The sequence below is a fragment of the Neoarius graeffei genome, chromosome 5, assembly GCF_027579695.1.
Source record: "Neoarius graeffei isolate fNeoGra1 chromosome 5, fNeoGra1.pri, whole genome shotgun sequence".
In the NCBI taxonomy this organism is placed as follows: domain Eukaryota; kingdom Metazoa; phylum Chordata; class Actinopteri; order Siluriformes; family Ariidae; genus Neoarius; species Neoarius graeffei.
Genome location: NC_083573.1, coordinates 53,242,410 through 53,265,070, shown reverse-complemented (window position 1 = coordinate 53,265,070; position 22,661 = coordinate 53,242,410). Strand labels below are relative to the sequence as shown.

General features: G+C 39.8%; 1 protein-coding gene across 3 annotated transcripts in view; it reads right to left on the bottom strand.

Annotated features, from left to right (window-relative positions):
- Positions 1–21,238: 21,238 nt before the first annotated feature.
- ptbp2a (polypyrimidine tract binding protein 2a) overlaps positions 21,239–22,661 on the bottom strand; it is a 61,177-nt gene continuing 59,754 nt past the window's right edge. For all 3 annotated transcript variants that reach the window (XM_060922030.1, XM_060922031.1, XM_060922032.1), the window contains one exon: positions 21,239–22,627. In XM_060922030.1, the coding sequence (XP_060778013.1) occupies positions 22,498–22,627 (130 nt within the window). In that variant the 3' untranslated portion in view covers positions 21,239–22,497. The remainder of the gene's footprint in view (positions 22,628–22,661) is intronic.

Sequence of the window (22,661 nt, the reverse complement as noted above, 5' to 3'; positions counted from 1 at the left end):
AAAGCAAATCAAAGCATCTCAAGTTCCTGGCAGAAGCTTATCAAGAACTTATGATTGAGAATCAACTCATTAGGACCAAATGAGAAAGAATTGCTTCACCATACAAAAAAAAAAATAAATTAAAAAAAAAAAAAAAAAATATATATATATATATATATATATATATATATATATATATATATATATATATTTCCAACATGAAAAACTATTGTGAGTATTGGATGACTCTTAAAGTCCTCACATTGCAAGTCCATCCACACTGCTGCTTTTTGTGTACTAACATGATACTCTCGATCAAGGTCACTTAAATTACAGATGTGCCCATTTGGTGGTGCATGAGGGGGTGCCACTTATACATGAGGAACCATAAGGTTTTTGTCATGTACATTTCTCATTAACTGCTGCCTTTAGTCTGGATCCATTATCCCGAGTCTGGAATTCTGCCAAGTCTCAAAGCAAGCTGAATTTAAATGATTGCTTGCCTCACATGCTGCTCTCCTCAAATTCTACCCTCAGAAATGAAAATGAGAGGCAAATGAAATGCTTCTACTTTTTAACTGTATTTTTTGTGCTCGATCTGCACGTTAAATTTCTTGATGCATGCAAATTTACTGCTGTGCATTGTTTCAGTCACTTGATGGTCTGTATGCATTAGTTGACTGAAAGAGATGTGTGTAATACAGACCGTGCCGTCAAACACAACTAAATATGTTGTGCTTTTAAACTCCCTCTTATTGAATTTCATTTTAGACCTTCATTTTTTTTATTACTGCTGCTCAGTCACCATAGCAACAAACCCTTTACAGTTTAAATTTCTCTCTCTCTCTCTCTCTCTCTCTCTTTCCCTCCTCTTGCTGGACTAAGATCTGAAAGCCACTGCAGTTTCCCAGGCAAACTGTTGAAACTTTGGGACCAAGTGCCATAGAGCCATTCATCAGGACAGCTGTAATGAACAGAAGCATTAGCTGAATGCTTGGTATTTGTTCTCAACCACCCCCGTTCGATACAATATCTGGCCTCTGTCTGTGTGAAGCAGGAGGCGAAGCTGCTGAAGAATTGTTGTGTCTGACATTTGGAACTTCTGGCCCGGAGTGACGGATGAGTGAGACACTATCCCCAACACCTCAACATTAATGGACTGAGTCAAAAGGCTGCAGTCTATTTCTATTTCCTTTTTTTCTCCCTCAGCTTGTCTCATTTTCAAAGCAGGTTCCTGTTACTGTATGTTAGCTGATTATAAGAAGGACCCAGCGATCTGCTATGGAATGAGAGAGGGCAGATGTAAGTGCTCAGATGCTGAAAGATTATTTTTCTTACTGCTGCCTGCTACTTGATAGTGACGCTTAGCATAATGGCTTGTTTTACAGAGCCAGGTTACGGCTCTGCAATGTTTATATTGCACGGTCAAAATGGGAGTTGACATGCATTGTGAACCTGCTTTGTGGTGCTTTGCCATGCCTTTCAAGTGAAAGAGAAGGCCGACATCCCAGTGAGAGAATGCAATTTTAGTGATGTTTCAAAAAGACACCCTGTCTGAATTGTTTAAAAATAGAAGACCCACTCTTCTATGCAATAATCAAATTGATTTCTGTTGGCAATGTGAACCGAAGTCATCATCTTTTCCTGGAGAAAGAGAGAGAGGGAGGTGGCCAGGGCAATCAGGCATTTAAAAGTTCAACTACCTGTACTGTTCAAGCCTTTTTCCTCTAGTTCTCAGTAACCTCTCAGACATCTGCTTCCTACATCCTGCCACCATGCGCACAAAGAAACCTGGGATTCAGATTATTTTCTTCTTTCATTCATACACTACTTTTATTCCTTACTACATGATATAGATTTACACGATTAGTACAGCATTCAAAATGATTTGTCTGGTGCAGACGCTGTTACTAGAAACAGCAGTAAACCCAATTTAAGCCAGTTGGTTAATGTAGGTGATGAGATGTGGTAGCAGAGAAATGAAAGCAACTATCCAGCCTCCTGGGACATACCACAGAAACACTCCCTGATCGTCCCTAATTACAATTAGTAAATTAGGAAGTTGGATTTTGGCCAACTGCGTAGAATTTAATTATTCATGAATATTATTAGACACACTCTGTCATGCAGTTTAAAAAAAAAAAAAGACAGTGGCCTTTTCATTGGAACAAATTTTGTTCGTAATTAAAACAAGACTAATAATAATAATAATAATAATAATAAAGACTAATTTTACTAAAGATCATGCCATTATTATATAAGATGTCTATTTTGTAATCTAGTTGTTTGTTTGTTTGTTTGTTTGTTTGTTGATTTGCAACAGTAACATGCATTTGTAAATTATTTTGTCTTAGAAGGCATTTGTCCTTATTTGTTTCCATGTACCAGAGCATACTAGGTAAAGGTCATTTAAAGGAAGCGGAAATACCAGCAGGCAGAGCCTAAGATGCCAGGACAGGTTGGTATTTGGTCCTGCTGATTAAGAACTGAGCTGCTGCTGCTCTCTAATCAGCCCAGGTGTCCGTCACATTCTCCCCTGAAAATACCATGCTGTACTTCTCCAACAGAGGGTGCTGCATTTCTCCAGTAAATGAGAACATCATAAAACAAAACAGCCCCTTAATCAGTGGAATAATTAGTGCATCTGATAGACACTGCACTGATCTTTAATATTAAAGCCCAGCAAGAGAACATCACATCCATCAGATGTCTAACTTCATTTTAGAGCAAATGTTCTCACACTCTGTGTTAAGGAAAGAGGCTGGAGCTGTGTGCGCAGGGTGTTAAGTTTGTGCTGCATGTGTGAAATATGTATGTGAATATTTAACTCTTTTTTTCACTCTTTACTAAAAAGTTTTTTTCTTTAATAAAAAAAATCAATAGTGGGTAAATCTTGGACTTAGTCACTCAGAGGGTTCACACATTTTATTCTTTAAAGAAAGTTTCTATTTGAAAAAATTAATCTGCCTTTGGCTTATGAGATTAGGCTGATATGAGATGTCAGAAAGACACAAGTGCAGCTGTATCAAACAGTGTAGAATAGGGATATAACTGAATTGGAGTTCTTTGCTTAGATTGAAAAATATTCCAGTTTTTTTTTTTTTTAATTGAAAGCTTCAAATAAAAATTGAATTGAGACTGAAGCCTGTGTCAGCACTGGGATCCCACAGGACATAAACCTGTGTCAAAGTTCTCAGGTTTTTACTTCATCAGGGTCACAGTGGTTCAATTTATTCCACTATTGTTTGCATTTTGGGAAATTAAAAACAAAACAACAACAACAAAAAAAAAGTCAAAAATATCATGAATGAGATTAAAACCTGTCCTGCACATGATGTAGCTGAGGTTGAGAAATTGTCAGAGAAAGAATTTATAGATCATGTGCACAGTGCTGGAATTTTCACCTCTGACCCCTACCCGTGTTTCTGAGGACATAGTGGTATTTTTCCAATTTAATTTTAAAACAAACAACCAAACAAACAAACCGACAATCAAAAATCCTTCTGGTTTTGGCCACTCCCATTTTCATTTTGATTCCGAATACAAATACAGATACAGACAGTGACACTGCTTTAAATCACGAGCGCAGAATAACACTTCTTTCTTTTTTTCTTCTGCTTTTCTTTTTATCATTCTTCCTCTGATTAGTGAATTCTAAGAGACAAAATCCTTACATCAAGGCCTACTGTGCAGAAAATTCCCTTTGAGCTATCAAAGCCTGTATGTGGCCCACAGGCAATGGGTGACATTTTGATTGAGATATTCTGTCTCTGATAACATGCAAATTCTAGTGCAGCAACACAAGTTGGGCCAGAATAATTTATTTTTTCCCCTTGTTCTCTGCTCCACCAGTCAACGATGCGTGATGCTATCTATTACATTACTGTATGTATTTGCATTCTGAGCCTGTGGCAGGAATTTCAATAGTGCCACATCACATGTCCTGAAGGGATGGCAATCCCTGTGCAATCAAATCTCACCAGCTCATGTGTACATTGTATATTTGTAGTTTATTTATAGTATACTGAGTACACTGAATATTCTTTATATCACACAGTCATTCCATAAAAATTGCAAGGGTATAGAAGTGTGATTGATATTTATTGCCAATGGCCATTAGTTCAGTTTTATGACACAGCCTTTAATCAGAAATGTGTCATGACTATTATTATGTTTCATAATACTAGAACATGACTACATGATTATTTAAAGGCAAAATCTTGTGGGATACATGGCACCTGAATAAGCCCTTCGTGGCAACTGACATAAACCTCCCTAAATATTATAAAGGTTTATTCCACTAGGTGTCAGCTCTCATAAAGACTACTTGGGTCAATTTATATGTCAAGCTGACACCTAAGACAAGTGCCATCTGTTTCAAAATGATAATATTTGTAATATTTTCCAAGTTAACATATGTTAGAATGTAATGGAAACTGATCTTGTTGCTCACTGCGTCAGTCATGTAGTCAGTCTGAAAAAAAAATTAATTCATTAAGATGGAATTGTGAAAGAAATTCATGACTATCTTGTCATAAATATTGATTAAAATGTTCAAGTATAATGACTGCCAGTGTTAAATCTTCACTATGTAACAGTGTTATATTGTGGGTGTCCATGTTGATGTTTCACCAGGTTCTGAGTTCAGGAGACACTACAGAGAATGTACTGAAAATACTCACCTTTGTTCAGTTTTTCCAATGAGAACACTGAGTATAAAATACTTGACGTGCATCGAGGTACAAACTCCGTTATACGTACAAAATCTGTACATCCGTCCAAAATGTCATAAAACATTATGTTTTAGATTTTCAAAAATCTGGTGATTGACACTGCTCATCTCATTAGCTGTAGCCACTTTATCCTGTTCTACAGGTTCGCAGGCAAGCTGGAGCCTATCCCAGCTGACTACAGGCGAAAGGCGGGGTACACCCTGGACAAGTCACCAGGTCATCGCAGGGCTGACACATACAACCATTCACACCTACGGTCAATTTAGAGTCACCAGTTAACCTAACCTGCATGTCTTTGGACTGTGGGGGAAACCGGAGCACCCAGAGGAAACCCACGCGGACAACATGCAAACTCCGCACAGAAAGGCCCTCGCCGGCCACGGGGCTCAAACCCGGACCTTCTTGCTGTGAGGCGACAGCGCTAACCACTACACCACCGTGCTGCCGATTGACACTGCTATTGTGTCAAAATTAACAAAGGAAGTCTAAATGTCAGCTGAGGCCCACTGCTTTTATAGATATGTTTCTATCAGTTTGTAATGAAGGGCTTATTTAGGCACTATGGAGAAAACCCTTATGTGTTACCTTGATTATCATGTATGTAAGAAAGAGGTCTTGCATCCTCAAGCTAGTCTCCGTGATGAGCTCCAAATCAGATTGTTTTTTGTTGTTGTTTGTCACTGTTTTTCTGCTTCTCACATGAGATGACTGAAGGTAGAGGTTAGGGGGTGGCACCACTCCGTCCATCTGTGTAATTGTCTTGAGCGTTGGAAGTTATTTTCAGCCCAAAAAAAGGCTGGTCTTTTCTGTTATCGCACAAAGACTCCAACATCCTTCCTACTAAGGTTTGTCTCTTTGAAGAAATAGTGCAGCTGGGAATTACCTCCACATGGTGTGTGCGTGTGTTCATTATTCTTGAGCTGAAAGGTTTTGATCGGAGTTGCACACAACAGTCTCTAGAGTTTACACAGAATGGTACAAAAAAACAAAAAACATCGAGTAAGCAACAGTTCTGCGGGTGGAAACGCCTTGTTCAGAGGAAAAATGGTCAGATTGATTTAACTGCCAGGAAGGATATAGAAACTCATATAATCACTTTTTACAACCATGGTGAGCAGAAAAGCATCTCAGCATGCAACTGCAGAAGACCACATTGGGTTCCACTCCTGCAGCCAAGAACAGGAATCTGAGAATCAAGAACAAGTTCCTATTAAAGTGGCCAGTGAGTGTATAGATTCCAGTTTACTCCCTTCAGTTTATATATTAACAGATGTTAATTATAAAAAAAAAATATATATATATATATATATAATTGAAATACACATTTGTGTAAAAAATGTTTGGGTTTTTTTTTGTTTGTTTTTTTGATAATGGATAAATTTTTACTTTCACTCATGATGGTGGAGTGTCACAGCCCAATTGTTTCCCTTGGATAGCCAGAGGCAGTCAACAGAACCATGTTTACAGACATGCTATATACAGTGTAAGTACCGATCCAGTATTAATCCATCATCTGTTTTTTGAGGAAACTCACATCTTTATTTCATATACAGTGGCATGCAAAAGTTTGGGCACCCTTACTGAAAATGTCTGTTACTGTGAATAGTTAAGTGAGCAGAAGATGAACTGATCTCCAAAAGGCATAAAGACGACATTTCTTTTCAGCGTTTTCTGCTAGATGTGTGTATTATTTTTGTTTTGTACAATTGGAGAGTGAAAAAAGAAATAAGGAACACCATGTGAAAGTTTGGGCACCCCAATACATTTGAGTTCTCAGGTAACTTTTACCAAGGTTCCAGACCTTAATTAGCTTATTGAGCTGTGGCTTGTTCACATTCTTCATTAAGAAAGGTCAGATGATGCAGATTTCAAAGCTGTATAAATTCTCGGACTCCTCAAACTTGTCCCCAAAATCAACAGCCATGGGCTCCTCGCATTCTGAATAATAAAATAGTTGATGCTCACAAAGCAGGAGAAGGCTACAAGAACACAGCAAAGTGTTTTCAGGTAGCTGTTTCTTCAGATTACAATGTTATTAAGAAATGGCAGTTAACAGAAACAGTGGAGATCAAGGTGAGGTCTGGAAGATGAAGAAAACTTTCTGAAAGAACTGCTCGTTGGATTGCTAGAAGAGCAAATAAAAACCCCTGTTTGACTGCAAAAGACCTTCAGAAAGATTTAGCAGACCCTGGAGTGGTGGTGCGCTGTTCTACTATGCAGCAACACCTGAACAAATATGACCTTCATGGAAGAGTCATCAGAAGAAAACTTTTCCTGTGTCCTAGTCACAAAATTCAGCGTCTGAAGTTTGCAAATGAACATCTAAATAAGCCTGATGCATTTTGGAAACAAGTCCTGTGGACTGATGAAATCAAAATAGAACTTTTTGGCCACAATGTGCAAAGGTATGTTTGGAGAACAAAGGGTGCCAAATTCCAGGAAAAGAACCCCTCTCCAACTCTGAAGCATGGGTGTGGATCGATCATGCTTTGGGGTTGTGTTGCAGCCAGTGGCACAGGGCACATTTCACTGGTCGAGGGAAGCATGGATTCGAATAAATACCGGCAAATTCTGGAAGCAAACATCACACCATCTGTAAAAAAGTTGAAGTTAAAAAGAGGATGGGTCCTACAATAAGACGATGATCCAAAACACACCTCAAAATCTACAATGGAATACCTCAAGAGGCACAAGCTGAAGGTTTTGCCCTGGCCCTCACAGTCCCTGACCTAAACATCATTGAAAATCTGTGGATAGATCTCAAAAGAGCAGTGCATGCAAGACAGCCCAAGAAACTTGTAGAACTGGAAGCCTTTTGCAAGGACGAATGTGTGAAAATCCCCCAGGTAAGAACTGAAAGATTATTAGCTGGCTCCAAAAAGTGTTTACAAGCTGTGATACTTGCCAAAGGGGGTGTTACTAGGTACTAACCATGAAGGGTGCCCAAACTTTTGCTTCAGGCCCTTTTCCGTTTTTTGTCATTTTGAAAATGTAAAAGATGAAAATAAAAATTGTTTTTGCTTTAAATATAAAGGGAATGAGTCATCTTTAACTTTATGCCTTTTGGAGATCATTTCATCTTCAACTTGCTTAACTGTTCACAGTAACAGCAATTTTGATCAGGGGTGCTCAAACTTTTGCATACCACTGTAAGTCACCAAAATGTTTCCACAGATAAAAGAGATTTCAAATTAAAATCAGATACCAGAGTATAAAATATGTATTTTTATTGCAAACCCTTTTTAAAACACTGATATATTGGCAAATGATTATTTAACTAATTCTAAATATTATTTGACTATAATGTTTTTGCCACTGGTTCCATTTAAATTTCACTTTCCCTTTGCTCAGTTGCCAAAAACAGCTGAGTGGAAAGAGGATTTCTCTGACAGCCACATGTTCAGCTGCTTAATTCTGCCAGTCTGCCACTGGGCCCTGTTCGGATTCCTGCCCAGTGCCACCGGGCCTCATAAGAACTGGCATCAGCCTTCCCTGTCAAACATTTGGCAGGGCTACAGCATCATGCATCATTAAAACCTTCTGGAATTTTCCCTAGTTTAGCCAAGATTTTTTTTTTGAGAAAGTGACAGCCAAGAGAGGTTATATGGGTATATATACAGTGTGTAGTAGAGAGTCAGGCTGCATGTCCCTCCTGCCAAACCTTAGGGAAGCCCTTCAATTGAATCAGAGGAAGATAAAAACAGCAACCAAAAAAAAAAAAGCCCTGAATTGTTTTCAGGAGATGGTCGGTAGGTGTTTTAGCCACTAATGCTTCAGTTTGTCCTAAAAGCTATCAATAAATGGTTGTGTAAAGCTCACTTCTGCCTGCTCTACCGAGGCAGTGCAGGCCTGCAGGGTGAAAAGCTCTGCCTTTTAGAGTGCAGCAGAAAGCAGATGTTCCTAAAGTGGTCCCTGGACTGACACAGTGATAAATGCTAATGGAAGTGATTACCTCAGAAAGCAAATGGACCTCTCTGCCACAGAGAATTGGCAGGGCCAGGCACAAGCCCACGGGGGCAGCAATAGGGATGGTGGGGGGAGACCAGAATTGGACCCTGTTGTTCACCTCAGGTGCAGTTGGCAAACAGCTCTCTAAACACTCACTCAACAACAGCAAGAGTTTAAATGTAAGTGTGAGACTTAAGGGTGGAAGAGGCAGCGGTTCCCATTAAACCTGAGAAATGAGGGGGAAATTAAGGTTACTTAACAACAGAATATTATTTTATGATGAAAAAAGGATTATTTAAATCCTATTATTATTATTGTTGTTTGACAAATAAAATGACATGCAGCAAAAAAAAAAAGCTTTTGCTAACTTTGCAGTATATCTGTAGTTTTACTAACGCAGAATGGAGAAGCATGGTTACCGTATGGCTAACCCAGCAAATACACCATTTACGTTGCATCTTGTTTCCCCTCTAAGGACTGTGAAGTGATATTGTTAGATTCAGCAAACTCCTGAACTTGGAAAGTATAATAATACCAAACTTGATGATCAGTAAATCAATTACATGATGGCTGGAAAGTAGGATTATTATATACAGAAACATATGTTCACACTCTTACACGGGAAAGGGGTTTCCTTACACTAAGAAAAGAAACATAAGCCACAATTCCCTATAAAAGCTGTATGAGAAGCAGTGTGGCATCACAGACCCCAACCACGCCTGCCAAAAGAAGAGACGTAATGTTGTGTGGAATGATATACAGGCAACCAGCGAAAGCTTCCACTGTGCATTCAATGACCCTGAGAAAGAGGAACCAGGAGGAAGAAGAAAGAGTTCTGCTTATCCACCCCCCACCCCATCCCCACCACATTACTGTGTACTGAGCGAGAGGAAGAGATTCTCCATGCTGAGAAATGTATCTTCACTCTGTAGGCGATGAAAAATACCCCTGGGATTATCCTCCCTGCCCGATACTCAAACAGCCTCTGAGCCCAAAGTCACTTAGCTGGAAGCTCCTGGGGTGCAGGACCACCACAGATCTCCTCAGTGCACATTACAAACTTCTCTCTCTCTCTCTCATTCACTCACTCATACATCACTCTCAGTGATGGAAATACCACCTCATGTGAGTGTAAAAACATTTTTTTTTTGTATTCACACACAGAAAAGGAGTTTCCTTACACTCAGAAAAGAAACATAAGCCACAATTCCTTATAAAAGCTGTATGAAAAGCAAGGTCCCATTCCAGAGCCCATACACCTTGGGGTAATTTTAATGTAAATGTTTATGTTTTCTATGTTAGTGTGTAACCTGAATGTTACCGAGAAATATCTCATTCTCATCTCATTATCTCTAGCCACTTTATCCTGTTCTACAGGGTCGCAGGCAAGCTGGAGCCTATCCCAGCTGACTACGGGCGAAAACCGAGAATTATTTCAATTTGAAAGTTTCATATGCGCGATGATGCTTGGAACATCCTACCTGCCAATTTCCTTATAAAACTACACAACAGCGTACCTACAGTGAGGGAATTGATGCCATTTCAAAGGTAATACCTGGTCACACTAAATATTGCTTTTGAATTTTACTATTTACTCTTCTTTGTCTCATCTCATCTCATTATCTCTAGCCGCTTTATCCTGTTCTACAGGGTCGCAGGCAAGCTGGAGCCTATCCCAGCTGACTACGGGCGAAAGGCGGGGTACACCCTGGACAAGTCGCCAGGTCATCACAGGGCTGACACATAGACACAGACAACCATTCACACTCACATTCACACCTACGGTCAATTTAGAGTCACCAGTTAACCTAACCTGCATGTCTTTGGACTGTGGGGGAAACCAGAGCACCCGGAGGAAACCCACGCGGACACGGGGAGAACATGCAAACTCCACACAGAAAGGCCCTCGCCGGCCACAGGGCTCGAACCCGGACCTTCTTGCTGTGAGGCGACAGCGCTAACCACTACACCACCGTGCCACCCCACTCTTCTTTGTAGTGTTTTTATTTTCGAAAGCCTTTTCATTTTCCAGATTTATTCTACTGTGTATCTCATCTCAGATATTTTGTACAGCACTAATGAACTATCAGTTGTAGTCTGTTCTTCATGTCTCACTGATGTGCTCTTTATCAGACTAGACATTTCCCTCAGTTACCATGCTACTCTCCTCTAGTGTATTTATTTCCACTGACAAGCACCTCAGGGACCTTAGGCCTTCCCAGATGTTTCATCACAGATCCACTAACTTTAAACAGACATGTGAGTCAGCTGAATTAATCAGCTAATTAAAGAATACATATTAATCATTTTATGACTTGTATTTGTGGTCTGAATCAAGGGAGATGTTTTAAATGAAAGGTCCCTGTAATGTTCCTACATTTTTACATCGAATGTTTACTGTAGATATTTAATCTAGATAAAATGCACCCACTGTACAGTCCCTTTGTCCATGTTAAGTGAGTTGATGCAATCAGTGGTACTCTATGGTAGAACTTCTATGTGATGATAAAAGCACTTTATATGGACTGTCAAGTTTATTAAGGCTAATTTACACTGGACCCATTCTGGAAACATTTCACTTGCACATATAAATGGATAAAATCACGCAATTATGCTTTCTATATGAAGCTATCTTTTTTTTGTCATAGTCTACAAAAATACTGTAATTGTGTAATCTGTAGGTTTATAGAAACATTTTTGTGGATGCACATGGATTACCGGGAAAAAAGACGAATAAGCTGTTTATTCACAGTCCCACTGTCTCTTCTTACATTTTTATGGATGTGTGTTTTAATAACAGCTCCCCAACTTCAGATGTCCCATCTTCCATGTTTCATTGACATCGCTATTCATCTGGACATTCGTTTTCAATCAATCAATCAATCAATCAATCAATCAATCAATCAATCAGCAAGCAAGCAAGCAAGCAAGCTCTTGTGGCAGTGGTATGTGACCAACATGTGTGGTGTGGATTTATGGAGTCATATTTGGGGACTTTAATGGTGACAAAAAAGTGAATAGCACAAACCCAATGCATCGACAAGTTATAAAAATATTAACATTGCCTTTTATTTTCAAAGAAAGAAAAAAATGCAACAACAAATTGCAAGGCATTTGGCATGGGGTAAAACTGGGAGGTGTAACCAGACGGTTGCTATGTTGAGTGGAAACTCAGCTTGATGAAAAGACACATACACACAACATGCTTTCTTCTCTCTGGTCATGCCTGTATATTGTATACACAAACAAAACTGAAAGCAAATGGAGAAGAGTAACACAAAAGAAAAGGTGTAACTGGAAAGAAAAGTTAAAGTTAATGCAAAAATGAAAATAATAAGTGGTATTGTAGATAAATAGTGGCTATCCATCTGTTCTTTTCCCCTTATTCTACTGAGGGTTGCTCCTGAACTAGAGTAGATCCCAGTAGACTTCGGGTAAAGCCGAGACAGGTTGCCAATCTACTGCAGGGCTAATACAGAGAGACAGGCACTCACACTCACACCTATAGGCAATGAAGAGTAGCCAGTTAATCTAATCTGCATGTCAGAGGAACCTCACGCAGAACGGCCCCAGTCAACTGGCATGTTTGAACCCAGAACCTTCTCACTGTAAGGTGACAATGCAAACCACTACACGACTGTACTGCCCAATAGTGGCCAAAACAGGACCAAAGTATCTCAAGTCCTTATTTTTGTTTGCTATATTTAACCTCCCCCCCCCCCCAACTTGCTGAAGCATTGTCGCTGCGAATTTACTTTTTCATCACAATTAAAGTCACAATTTTGCTGGACCACATACGATAATTCAGCTGAAAAGGGGACTTCATGAAATCATCAGCTTATAAAAAAAAAAGAAAGAAAAAAAGGAAAGTGTTTTAAGATTTGATCAAATCTACAAATCCATTTCAAGCTAAAGCTTTTTGTCCTCACCACATCAGGACACTGTGTGCTGAAAGAGGGATATGAAGCCCTGTTTTTCTCTCTAATGTGTCCTTGGGGAGATTAGATCACTAATGGTGAGTTCACCTCACGCACTGATGTCATTCACAACGACAGCATGGTCCTTGGAGAGAAGCTAGGCCATCGGTCGTATCTCATTGTGCCAATAATCTGCTCATTAAATCAATCAATTTGTTAAAATCACGTACATAATCACCAATTATCCAGTGCTGGAAATGTGCCTTCTTCTAACCTTTTGATTTCAATGCCTCTAGATTTAACAATCAAGATAATGGTGGCATTTATTATGGAAATGTATAGTCTGTCACACATGTGCATACATTTTGTAGATGAAAAAAGAGAATGAAACAGAGATCATTTCCAGCAGGAACAAATGAATAAAGTAAGCCCCCCAACTGACACAAATCATGTAAATGTTTCATATTACAGTGGAGACTATGGTGGTATACAAAAAAAAAAAAAAAAGCCAACGCCTCATGTAAACACTGACAGATGGCAAGTACGCACTACAGTTTAATGCATAAGACATAAGAACAGCAGAGACGATGTTCTGCTAAAATCCTCATTTATGTGGTCTCACCAGAGCACAAGGGCTATATAAAAATATGTCTTGTACAAAGGCTCATTTTCACCTGCAGAGAACAGCACTTTAAAATTTTGGAAATGTGTGTCTCTGAAGCGAAACAAAAATGGAAAAGTAAAACCACAACTCTGAGAACGTACCCAGTTGACCTTTCGCAGACATCACTGTTGCACTGGTTACGGTACTGTAGAGGAGCCTGAGTGTTGGGTAATGTGAGCTCTTTATGATTTCTCACAAGTAATAATATGCAGTGGGCTCTACTTCACGCTTTCTCTCTGAGTCAACTAACCCCAAGTCCCGCAGACGTTCTGTAGTAAATGGAAACTGCTGAGAAAAAGGGAGCTTTAAAAGTAAGAGTTAGTTATGTTTGGGGAGCGTCTGAAAGGAATGGTACAACAAAGCCGCCATTAAGCTTTGTTAACTTTTTTTTTCAGCTTTTCTGTAGGTTTCTTTATCATCACTATTCAAATTGTGCAAGCTTAATTAGTGCATAACATACTTTAAAAGATCAAGAATATCAACTTGTGCAAAGTTGTGAAACTTCCTTTATGGAACATATTGCTGCATTTCTCCAAGTCATGTATCCATGAGAGGTTGACTATTCAAGCTTATTTTCTTGTAATTTTCACTCTGCTGCTGTAACCCATTAGCGTCTATTAGAGGCTAACTTTAAACGCCACATTCCCTCCCTTGGCTTTCACTCTCCCACATGACAGGAAAATGATGCCTTGGGTAGCATAAGAGACAAAACGTCCCATCTGCTAGAACTCCATGTTCCTGCACAAGCACCTCAACATGAGATGAAATTATCCATGTCAGAGACATCACAATATGTGACAAGCGGCTAGAGGGGAACTTGAGGAATGAATGCAAACCCTGATATTGACATTATTCAGGGAAAGCCCTGAGGCAAAATATTCACTGAGAAATAGTGCAATAAGCCTCATGTTGCTTCCCATAGCTCAGTCCATGAGGGAACTATCGGCATAATTGAAATAAATAAACTCAATGGGGGGGACCCCTAATAGTTTTCACCAAAGCCTAACCAGGTTAAGCCCTCCTGTAAAAAAAGAACCCCCTTCTCACTTTTGTACCTTCACATCAATTATTTAAATAAGTGTAGGAAGAGAGTCATTTGCATATAGATAAAAGTCAGTTTAATATTGTAAATTACCTTTTTATGCAGCAATCTAGAGGATTTTGCTTTAATCTCTGAATAAACGTGTCTTTGTGGTTCTTCATGAACCTGCAGAAGTGTGTGCAGGGGAGGTGAGCCACTCTGTGTGTGCATGATGGGGTCTGGGGGGTTTAGGGAAGGGATGGAGATATCACAGAGAAAGGTTTTCCATTCATCCTGCACCTCCCCTGTAATTAATAGATTATTTACGCATGCACACTTCTGTCATTCTCTCCCTGGGCATCTCATTAGTGCTCTGACCTCTCTGCCCAGAACCAGATCTGCTTCCCTGACCACGGCAAGACTGCCATCAGCTCACGGGTGGTGAGAGGGAAGGGATGGTCTGATGGAGGAGGGGAAAGGAGAAGAGGATGCACGCACTGCTCCCAGCTGCTAGGGCCTGCTTTCAGTATTAGCATTCACAGCCTCACACCCATCCTACATGGCATGGAGAGGTGAAAATGGCAAGGACCCCACAGAGAGAAAGAAGCTTCCTGATTATTCAGTCAGATTCTATCTGCCCAGAAAGAGAAGGACAAAGACATAGACTTCCATCTAATTGTAGCTTTAATGCATGTGGATGTGAGATTGATGCCATTCAGCAGGGAGTTACTCACAATAAGGCTACAGTACGTTCACACAGCAGGCAAAAGTAGACCAAATCCGATTTTTTTTTGGTTAGGCTGTTCACACTGTTTTTAATGTGGCCTATATCTGACATCAGTCTGAACAGATCACTCTCCTAAGCTGAACACATACACAAAGGAACAATGTGTCGCGTGATGCATTCAAGCTTGCTATAAAAAGGGCACATTATCTGGCCACAGGCACTTTTTTTGGTTCATGTACTTGGTTTCTTTAAATTTTACTTTTAACTTTCCTTTGGCACTACAGCCAGGTTCTCCAATGGCCATGTTCTGACTTTTTTTTTTTTTATCTCTTCAAACATGGTGTGGTTACAGTATGTGCCTTCTAATTTTGCTTGTATAGCAACATCACCCCTTCACTGTCTCTTCTTCCCAGTCACACAAAATTATGATTTCCAATTTGCCTGTTCAGACAGACAATACAAGTATCAGATACTGTACTGCTCACTCAATGCTTTTTGTTTCCCACCCCATTCTGTGTAAACTCTAGAGTCTGTTGTGTGTGAAAACCCCAGATCATCAGCAGTTTCTGAAATATTCAAACCAGTTAATCTGGCACCAATACCTATGCCACAGTGAAAGTCACAGAGATCACACTTTTTCCATTCTGATGTTTGAAGTTCCTGGGTTCGAGCCCCGGCGAGGGCCTTTCTGTGCGGAGTTTGCATGTTCTCCCCGTGTCCACGTGGGTTTCCTCCGGGTGCTCCGGTTTCCCCCACAGTCCAAAGACATGCAGGTTAGGTTAACTGGTGACTCTAAATTGACCGTAGGTGTGAATGTGAGTGTGAATGGTTGTCTGTGTCAGCCCTGTGATGACCTGGCGACTTGTCCAGGGTGTACCCCGCCTTTCGCCCGTAGTCAGCTGGGATAGGCTCCAGCTTGCCTGCGACCCTGTAGAAGGATAATGCGGCTACAGATAATGAGATGGTTGAAGTGAACAGTAACTGAAGCTCTTGTTTTGTATCTGCATGATTGTATACATTGTGCTGCTGTAAAGGGATTTGGCTGATTAGAGAACTGCATAAAACAGCAGGTGTATGGGTGTACCTAATAAAGTGGCCAGTGAATGTAAGTTGCAGATATGGAAGTTGCACATGAACGCCTCCTCAACTCGCAATTTCAAGCTGGAACTTTGGAAACAATTTTGATACCAAATTTCCTGAGTTGAGATGACGTTCATCCTTTTCACATGGTGGAGTTTTCGTAGCGGATGGTATGTAATTATTTATTTTAATACAGTTATCATAAACTATTGCTTGTGTACATAATCTAATCTATAATCTGCATACACTTGATATAGAACACTGCTATTTAACAGTTATTCCACAAAATAGAGTTGTACATGAGCTGATAAGTGACGAGGTGTGTAACACCAAGTTGGCTATAAGCCATGTACGACGGGATTGAGTGGAATAACTGTTTTATTCTATCCACATTCACTGGATTTTGAGAAACTGAGCATTTTTATTTTTTGCAAATTCGATAAATCAAAACTTGATACAAAACGTCTGACAATCATTTCCGCTTAGAATGTAAACAAATCGGCAAAATGACAGTAGTAATTTGTGAAAAATGCTAAAATAATTATTGAAAAATAATTTAACAAAAGATATGTTCTTACCATCAAATGCTTTCATTCCATATTTTGGGTTTTTTTTATTTTTTTTATTTTGGGGGTTTTGTTTTCAAATAGAGTTTTTACTTGGTCCTCAGTTGGTTCAGCAACACACTGCCATTTTGTTGTTGTTCGAGTTTTTTTTTTTGGTGGTTAGTAAACCAACTTAAAGGTGCATTACTGCCACCAACTGGACTGGAGTGTGGAACAGGCGATATGGGGGGAATAGCTATATTATTTTAGCTATTTCTGTTTCTTTTAAATACTTGATAAAACCATTTTGTTTTTCTCTATTCACGGTATATGAGCTGATATCCTAGTAGTAGAGTAGCCAATCAGAGTGTGTGATTGCTCATATCTGATGAATGTGGATAGAATAATCATCATCATAGCAAATGGACTAGACTGCTCAGCACAGTGCTGAGACGGAACCTTGCATCCACTAGTTTTCATTTTGCTCAGACAACGTAACACTAAAACATGATCTACTCACAATTCTGACATCACACATTCGAAGTTAGAACCTTCCTACTAGCATATGAAGGCAGCGTAAGTCACAACACTCACTGCATGCATGTTCATGATGGTGCTTACAGAAAATATTTTACTGCTCAGAATCAGAAAGATAGCTATGCTTGTATTAGATACGGATGGAAAAGTCTCATTACAACAATTGTATATTAAATGCATTTCTGGATGTCTTAAATAGTCCTGTAATAACATTCTGCATATAGTATAGATTTATGACAAACACAGCATTGTGTTATTAAATTGGTCTTGATGCATATTAAGCCAAGCAACTCTCCCATCATGCCTGCACTAAGAGTTCTAAATAGGACTTAAATTGAAAAAGAAGCATAAATGACCAGGCAAACTGAGAAGTATTCAATAAGCTTGATGCATCTTGTCATGCATGAAGTCATTACATTGTGTAAAAGCATGGAAACCCAGGCCGTTCTTTTCATAAGTGAGATGGTCTCACACTGCGTGTTAATACTTTGCTCGATCAATGTAGCAAGGAAAGCATTTCTGGAAAGCTCACTTTGCCTGCGTAATCTCATCTGCAATTCTCCAATTCCCACCGACTCTACGAGCCTTGCTCCAGGGCAAGTGGGAAGGCGAGAAGAAGCCAGTCACACTCTCGTATTTCTCATCCCCCACCCCGCGATTGTGATGACAGCAATCACCATGACAATACCAAAACACACTGCCACACTGGGTCGAGTGCAGGACAAGCTCAGTGTGAATCAGCCTCAGCATAAAGAGACATGAGGACGGCTGCTCTAAAAGGAACACAGTCCAAATCAATAGTGTCATTATCAGGGAGCCTGATCTGAATTAGATGTCACAGCACCCAAGGCAAAAAGAGGTGAGGTGAGGCGTACGCAATGATTACACGTTACAATCAGGCCCTTTAAGAGATGCTAAGGGTGCATGTCGGACTACATACTAGTGTACTAAACCACATACACAAGAGATACTGTACAAAAAGGGATTCGTTAAAGCATAACGAATGGAATGCAGAACCATGGCCTCACTTTTTGTTTATAAATGCCTTGAGACCTCAAGAATGGCACAGAAATAGTTTTGTCAACAATAAATCTAATATAGTAATTTTTACAAGTAAAGTGATTTATATAGGTAGCAGTCTGAGTGAATGACCTTGATGTCTGTGACATCACAGCTGGAAGTCTATCAGTCTCATTGCCATTTCCACTACACTAAAACAGAACTGACTGCAACTCCGATCCTCCATTCTGAACTAATTTATCGCCATGCCACATAGGTGTGTTACTGGCGGGTGCAGCAACATGACAGAAGGTGGATTTACGTTGCATTCATGGCCCAAGAACGTTCAAACTGCAAAGATTTGGAAGCGTTTTGCGAGAAATTCACAGGCACATTGGGCGCCTACAAAGTGGTTTCTCCTCTGCACATTTTACTAAAGACTCGTACGAGACCTCTGATCTGTTGAGGAGCGTTGGCTATAAGCCCATATTGAAAGAGGGTGCAGCACCAACAATTTAAGGAAAATAAAAGTATAAGAAAAGGAAAGTAAGTTCAGTTGCACCAGTTCTCCCAGAGTGTGAGCCGAGGGTTGTTGCTAAAACCTGGGATAGAATATGACATCACTCGGACAGTGACGACCCCGCGGTTGTTGCCAAAACCGGTGATGTCCCATCCCGGGTTTTAGTAATTGCCCAAGCCGAGCAGTCATAGCGGAGTACTCAGCATAGAGAAAATGGAGAATGAGTAGAGCAGCCGTCCGATTTCTCCACTGGATATTCTTGCCTCAGCAACATCATCTTGCCCTTACGTGGAAGCGGCGAATGAACGGAGAACTGAACGAACAACTGAAAGTCTGATTGTTTTGAAACAATCGGCCACAAGATCGGCCTTCAAGAAGCGAGAACACAGACGGGTAAGCTGCGACTCTCATTTGGATAAAAAAAAAAAAAACCCTAACACTCATTGTTTACCTGCATTTAGATTAATACATGTAACTTGTATTGTGTGTTTAAGTTACCGGTATAAGATTTTGTTTCAAAATGTGATTGTCTCTCAGTTCATCTGATTATTTAATTAGCCTTTTACGTTTTATCAGTGAAAATGCATGCATGTACATGTATGTTGCATAAGTTATAACACCTATCCTGTTTTAATGAGAGTTAACCCACAATCAATGAAGTCAAATCAGTCTTAGTTAAGTGAGTCGGTAACAGCATTTCTTACTTTCACCATAAATTTTTATTTATATGACTTTGGTCTATAGTTGTCAAAGGCCTTGGCCTTAAAGGAACAGTCCACCGTACTTACATAATGAAATATGCTCTTATCTGAATTGAGACGAGCTGCTCCGTACCTCTCCGAGCTTTGCGCGACCTCCCAGTCAGTCAGACGCAGTCAGACGCGCTGTCACTCCTGTTAGCAATGTAGCTAGGCTCAGCATGACCAATGGTATTTTTTGGGGCTGTAGTTAGATGCGACCAAACTCTTCCACGTTTTTCCTGTTTACGTAGGTTTATATGACCAGTGACATGAAACAAGTTCAGTTACACAAATTGAAACGTAACGATTTTCTATGCTATGGAAAGTCCGCACTATAATGACAGGCGTACTAACACCTTCTGCACGCTTCGGCAGCGCATTGATACGGAGCTCAGATATCAATGCACTGCCGAAGCGCGCAGGTGTTAGTACGCCTGTCATTATAGTGCGGACTTTCCATAGCATAGAAAATCGCTACGTTTCAATTTGTGTAACTGAACTTGTTTCATGTCACTGGTCATATAAACCTACGTAAACAGGAAAAACGTGGAAGAGTTTGGTCGCATCTAACTACAGCCCCAAAAAATACCATTGGCCATACTGAGCCTAGCTACATTGCTAACAGGAGTGACAGCGCGTCTGACTGACTGGGAGGTCGTGCAAAGCTCGGAGAGGTACGGAGCAGCTCGTCTCAATTCAGATAAGAGCATATTTCATTATGGAAGTACGGTGGACTGTTCCTTTAAAACTGGTTACCGCTGTGACGTCACACACTCAGGGCTGGCTGGCTCAGCGGGGCAGCTCAAATGCCAACTTTGTGGTCTATTTTAACTCATTTTTTTATTCCCATTTACGCAGCATACAAGAGTCAAGGATGGAGATACTATCCACTCAAATTTATTTAAAAATAAAAGGTTCTGCGTATCTCCTTTAATGGTTAAAACCTTCTAAAAGACAACTACTACTACTACTATAATTTTGCTCTATATACAGCCTTTAAGAGTTTCCCAAAAGGAACAAACTGAGCCTTTTTCCACTTAAGATAGTGGAAACGTGCTTTGCAAGACTTTTAGGGGCAATGACCTAACAAGCATAAGACAAGCTAAATGTTTATTCAGTAAGCAATAAGTTTATTCAATCACTTTGTTGAACGCTATTCTTAAGTTATATATTATAAAGAGAGTATGCAGTTTAGAACAAGACTTTAGTTCCTCACAACTGAGGCATTCTGTTGTCCAAGTAAGCTAAAATAATCAGAGCTCATCAAGACCCTCAGCTTTTCCATTAACAGGTTTCCTCTGCCCCCTTTAATTTAGCTCTGGAAAACTTAAAGGGTAAAAAGAAGTATAAAACGCATCCTCCCTAGCCCATGGACAGATGCTGACGTCTAAGCCTAGGCTCTAATTTTTTTTTTTTTTGGGGGGCGCGCACAGGGGGGCTTAAAAAAGTAAGTTAAGAATACTTAAGTGCATGAAATAAAAGCAGCATGCAGCAGTGTGACTAACCGCAAGGGCCAACTGCAGATCAGAACGATGCCTAAAATGGAGTAATAATAAAAGTTGCGCAATTCGGCAACAATCGGCTTTCTACATTTATATTTGCTTTATTATACATTGAGGGTTGGCAACATGTCAAAGTGAGCATGATTCCAACAGAGCATCTTTATATACGACCCTGCTTATACCTCTGGTTAAAAATTCAGCAATAAATGTGTTCGCATACACTTTAGGTAAGTTTTTAATGTGCATCATTTCTTTCACTGTGGAAAGAGCAAAAATAAAGGCAGAGTGGAGACAGAAAGACTGGAGAGAGGGAGAGACAGAATGAATACAGAGCTACAGAAGTATTTATTGAGCATGCCACAGCAGTAAAAGCAGAGTACAGGAACAAGAGGGATAGAGAAGCCCAAAAAAAAAAAAAACGCATACCATAAACACAAGAGACAATCCTTCCCAACAGTGTTTGGGGGGGGGGGGGAATCTTTTAATTGTGCCACATCCAAACTGCAGGTTTACCTTTCCAAATGTTTATACAAAAACCACACCATACCCACCATCTTAATGTACAGTCCAGTCATGTGAGAAATACAACCATAGAGCTTTGGCAGCAAATGGGTCATATTTCTTGGTAACCGTTACATTTTCCATACCAGATAAACATGTTTGTGTGATCTGCTTCTGGGAAGTACAAAACGGAACTTTCTAAAAATCTGAATGCTCAGTAAATTAAGACTAAAAGGCACAAACTTTGGTCCCACCAGGTTGTCCCTATACTACACACTGCTCATGTCAAACTTCAGGCTCATGTTTGTTAGCTTTAAAATTTCATGCAACATCTGTTCTCTAAACAAAGATTCTCAGAACTTATCTAGACATGCAGAGAAAACTGGTGAATATCCAAAAGAAAATCCAATATGTATTAGCATGTTCAATGCATACTATGCAAAAATTAAAAATGTGGCATACTGTAACATTTTGAAAAAAATCACTTGGATACAAGCTAGCACTCAAACTTGCAGTGATCAATAAGCTAAGAATAGTCTGTTATATACATACCACTGGATCCTTCACCAAGATCCAAGCTGATCAAATAAGCAAAACAAGACAAAATGGTCAAAAAAGCAAACACATGGACTTGAGCTTGGAGACGCAAGGGTTCGCACACTGTACAGTTCACACAAGGGAAAGAAAAACAAAGCAACTGACTCCCCCCCCAAAACCATTAACACCTTCACAACAAATACGCCTATGCTGCCATGTGGTGGACGTCTTGCGTTTATGAAAATTTATGAATGTGAAAATGTTCATGATACTTTGTTGAGTAAGGCACATTTTTTGTCAATTAAATCAGGATAAAGAGAAAATCAACCTCTTGTAATGAACTGGGGGAGGTAATACAAAGGGGACTGCTAACAGGGAAAGCGTTCTTTTATTTCCCCAGATGAATCTGGTTATCAGTTTTCACTCATTTTCTTAAAGGAATGACTGGTAAAAGGAAACAAAAAAAAAGTGTCAAAATGTGGTCCCCAGTGTACCAAAACAGTCAAACAGGTAACATTAGAAAACATTAAACATGTCTCAGCTTCTTTTAAATTGTTGATTTGGAGAAGGAGACCCTCAGATGGTGATTGTTACCCATGTTGTAGTTGTGCAAGTCAATCAAGCACTGAATGGATTCTTCAACTGTGGATAACTGAATTAGAGCCATTTTGCGATCTCTGTGCATTTAAAAAAAAAAAAGGAGACAGACAG